A 3,512-nucleotide genomic window follows, 5' to 3' on the forward strand; every position below is an offset into this window, starting at 1 on the left:
ATAGACTCATTCAGATTCAATTTCATATATTATTCAGCCTCTAATTCAATTTCCACCATTTATGGTGATTTGTCAAAGTTGCATAACTGCTGTTGTTCAAAACTATTTTATTTCTAAATTTACTCTTTTATAGTTTTGATATTTCATACCATCTTACACATGGGTCGATTAAGTATCAAACCCAATATTCCTCACATAATCTTGTCCATTTCATATGTACATTCACTTTTCCAATTTCCCTGTTGAACACTTGGAATATTATCCATTACTCGGTGGATTCAACACTTAGCAACCACCTTAAATTTAGTGATATGGGGAATCAACACATAGCAACCCCTTTCACAATCAAAGGTACGGTGAAATCAGCACTTAGCAACCATCTTTATATTCAGTGATACTGGGAATCAGCACATAGCAACCCCTTTCACAATCAAATATAAGGTGGAATCAGCACTTAGCAACCACCTTTAGAATCAATAATTCGGGGAATCAGCACTCAGCAACCCCTAGGGGAATCTGTACTTAGTGACCCCTTTTTATCCAATGTATTCCGATCTATTCCGAGTGTTCAATTGGAAACCTTGTTTTTTTAACATTTTACCACCTTTCTCAAACTTAACCACATTTTTTTTATAATCTACATCAAATATTTAATCTATATTCACTCAAATCTCAACAATATATTGAATAACATTAAAACAATGCATTAATTCACATACAAACTTTTTTTTTAAAGACAACTGCAGATTGGGCTTTATTAATAAATTCAAAGACAAAACAACTTTCCTAAAGAACCGAGCCCAAATGTAATTTTGGCCCAGCACCAGTAAAAACAAAATAATAAAATAGTAAACAGAACCGAAATAGGCCTAAATACAGCCAAATTAGAAATTTCCAGAATCCATAAATACTGCCGTGAAATTTACCCAATCAACAAAACTGACTGTTCATCGCCTTGTCACTTCATCTGCCTTTCTTCTTCAAGACGCTTCCATACTCCCGAGGCATTAATCATCAACGTTCTTTGTCCAGCCCTCTTCTCGATTAACCCCATCCCATCTTCTCCTTTCCTGATCAATCCTAATCTCCCACTCTATCCCTTTCCTCTTGATCTTCTGCATATTCCGGAACTCCCCTAACAAGGTACACTGATACTTTAGCCTTCATCATTTCTTTTGCTACCATATGCGCAAGAGTGTTAACTGCTCTGGGACATACTCAAATCTGCACTCCTTGATTTCAGATAGCATCTTATGAATATCGGTAATGTATGCACAAACCCTTGATATATCTTGGATATCTGACTTGCTTTTTTTATTATCGATAATGAATCTCCTTCTATAATGATTTTTTCCCATTTCATATCTATACCGATTTTGGTTGCTTTCCGGCATGCGAGTGCCTCGCCCGCGAAGACTGATGTCACTTGTAGATAGATCTCCGAACATGATAGAAGAACTTTGCCTTCACTGTCCCTGGCCACAATCCCTACAGTCGCTTGATTAAACTTTCCATCATAGGCTGCATCAAAATTGATCTTCACGAACTGGTCAGGTGGCTTTCTCCATTTCCTAATTATTATAGAAGATTGTGACTTATTCCTGTCGATCTCATTCAACTCTGCTATGCAACTGCTAACAAATCTGCCCAAAGCTTTTCCAGATTTACTCACTTTTTTGTGCACTCTATCATTCCTATCTCCCCAGATTGCCCATAATGCACAGCAAAATGTCCTACACTGTGATGCTGAATTCTTCGCAAGTACCCAGGTTAGCCACTGTATAAACTCCATCTGACTTTCGTGTAGAAAAACTTTGCATGATAATTCCTTCCATACTGAAATTAACACAGGACATTCCCAAAAGAGATGATCCATGTTCTCCGATCCAGCTCCACATCGGGGGCATACTGATGTATTAGTTAGCTTTTTCTGAAGCAAATTAACTCGTGTAGCTAGGAAATTCCATGATATCTTCCATACTGTAATTTTGATTTTTGAGGGGAGGTTAAGAATCCACAATTTTTTGTAAAATTCCTCATAGCCATATTGTAAAGCGTAAGCTCTAGGATCATTTTCAATACTCTGTAATAGTTTATAGGCGCTTCGCACTGTGAATTAACCCGTCGCCTCTGCATTCCAGACCTAAAAATCATCATGAGGTTCCTCTGCCAATGGGATGCAAATAATCTTCTCAGCTACATCCTCCGGAAAGGTAGAAAATATCAACTCTTTTTTCCATGTTCTGTTATTTTGGTTTATTAGATCTGCAAATTTAACATCATTCAAATTCATGGCTAAATCTAATAACTTGCTCTTATTCACATCCGGAATCCAAGAATCATTACCGACTGAAATATGCGTTCCCTTTCCTACCTTCCAGCACAACCCTTCCTCTAAAATGCCCTTCATAGCCCAAATACTTTTCCATGTATATGAAGCATTACTCTCCAAACGGGAATATAAGAAATTAACATTCGGGAAATATTTTGCTTTTAAAACTTGAGCTAATAAGGAATCTGGATTACTTAAGATTCTCCATCCTTGCTTGGCTAAGAGTGAGATGTTAAATTTAGCCATATCCCTAAAACCCAAACCACCATTTTCTTTCGATCGACACAAATACTTCCACTGACACCAATGAATCCCTCTTCTCCCATGGGCTTTTTGCCACCAAAATTTAGCAAAAATGCTTTCCATATCTCTGCATAAAGACTTAGGTAATAAAAAGCAAGACATAGCATAGGTTGGAATAGCCTGTAATACCGCCTTAAGAAAAACTTCCTTGCCTCCTTGTGATAACATTCTGGTACTCCATCCTTCAATTCTGTTGTGCACTTTCTCTTTGAGATACTGAAATGATTCTTTTTTTCGTCTACCAACCACATTCGGGAGACCTAGATATCTTTCCATATTTGTTGAGATTCTTACCCCCAAAATTGCCGAGACTTCTTTCTTATTTTCTTCTGTAGTATTCGTACTAAAAAAACCATGAATTTATTGAAATTTACACACTAGCCAGAACATTTTCCATACTCCTTCAATATTTCTTTGAGCACCTTTGCCCCTTTCTCTGATGCTTCCCCGAACAAAATACAATCATCTGCAAAAAGTAAATGTTAAATTTCTGGGCATCTTCTACTTGTCTTTGCACCTTTTAACGGTCCATCCTTCATTGCCAATCTCATCAACGATGATAATCCCTTGCTGCATATTAAAAAAAGAAAAGGACTTAGAGGATCTCCTTGTCTCAAACCTCTTGTTGGCTAAAAGCTTCGCCCACTTCCACCATTTGTGTTGACTACATAGGAAGTTGTAGATATACATTTCATGATAAGCTCCACCCATTCCTTTGCAAAACCCATTCTGAGCATGACTTCTTTTATATAACCCTATTCAACACTGTCATAAGCCTTACTCATATCCAGCTTTACTGCCATATAACCTTTTTTCCCTTTGCGTTTTTGACGAAATGTATGCAAAATCTCATAAGCCAGAAGTACATTGTCTGTAA

The 3,512-nt window shown here is 37.2% G+C and overlaps 1 protein-coding gene across 1 annotated transcript; it reads right to left on the reverse strand.

Annotated features, from left to right (window-relative positions):
• Nucleotides 1–2,143: 2,143 nt before the first annotated feature.
• On the reverse strand, nt 2,144–2,911 carry LOC128034118 (uncharacterized mitochondrial protein AtMg00310-like). The gene has a single exon (XM_052622877.1). The coding sequence runs from the start codon at nt 2,909–2,911 to the stop codon at nt 2,144–2,146; it is 768 nt and encodes a 255-aa protein (XP_052478837.1).
• Between the last annotated feature and the right edge of the window lie 601 nt (nt 2,912–3,512).

This window comes from Gossypium raimondii, chromosome 2, assembly GCF_025698545.1.
Source record: "Gossypium raimondii isolate GPD5lz chromosome 2, ASM2569854v1, whole genome shotgun sequence".
NCBI classification, from domain to species: Eukaryota; Viridiplantae; Streptophyta; class Magnoliopsida; order Malvales; family Malvaceae; genus Gossypium; species Gossypium raimondii.

Coding starts and splice junctions, on each gene's coding strand:
- LOC128034118 (XM_052622877.1), bottom strand. CDS start 2,911: ATGGAAAGATATCTAGGTCTCCCGAATGTGGTTGGTAGACGAAAAAAA.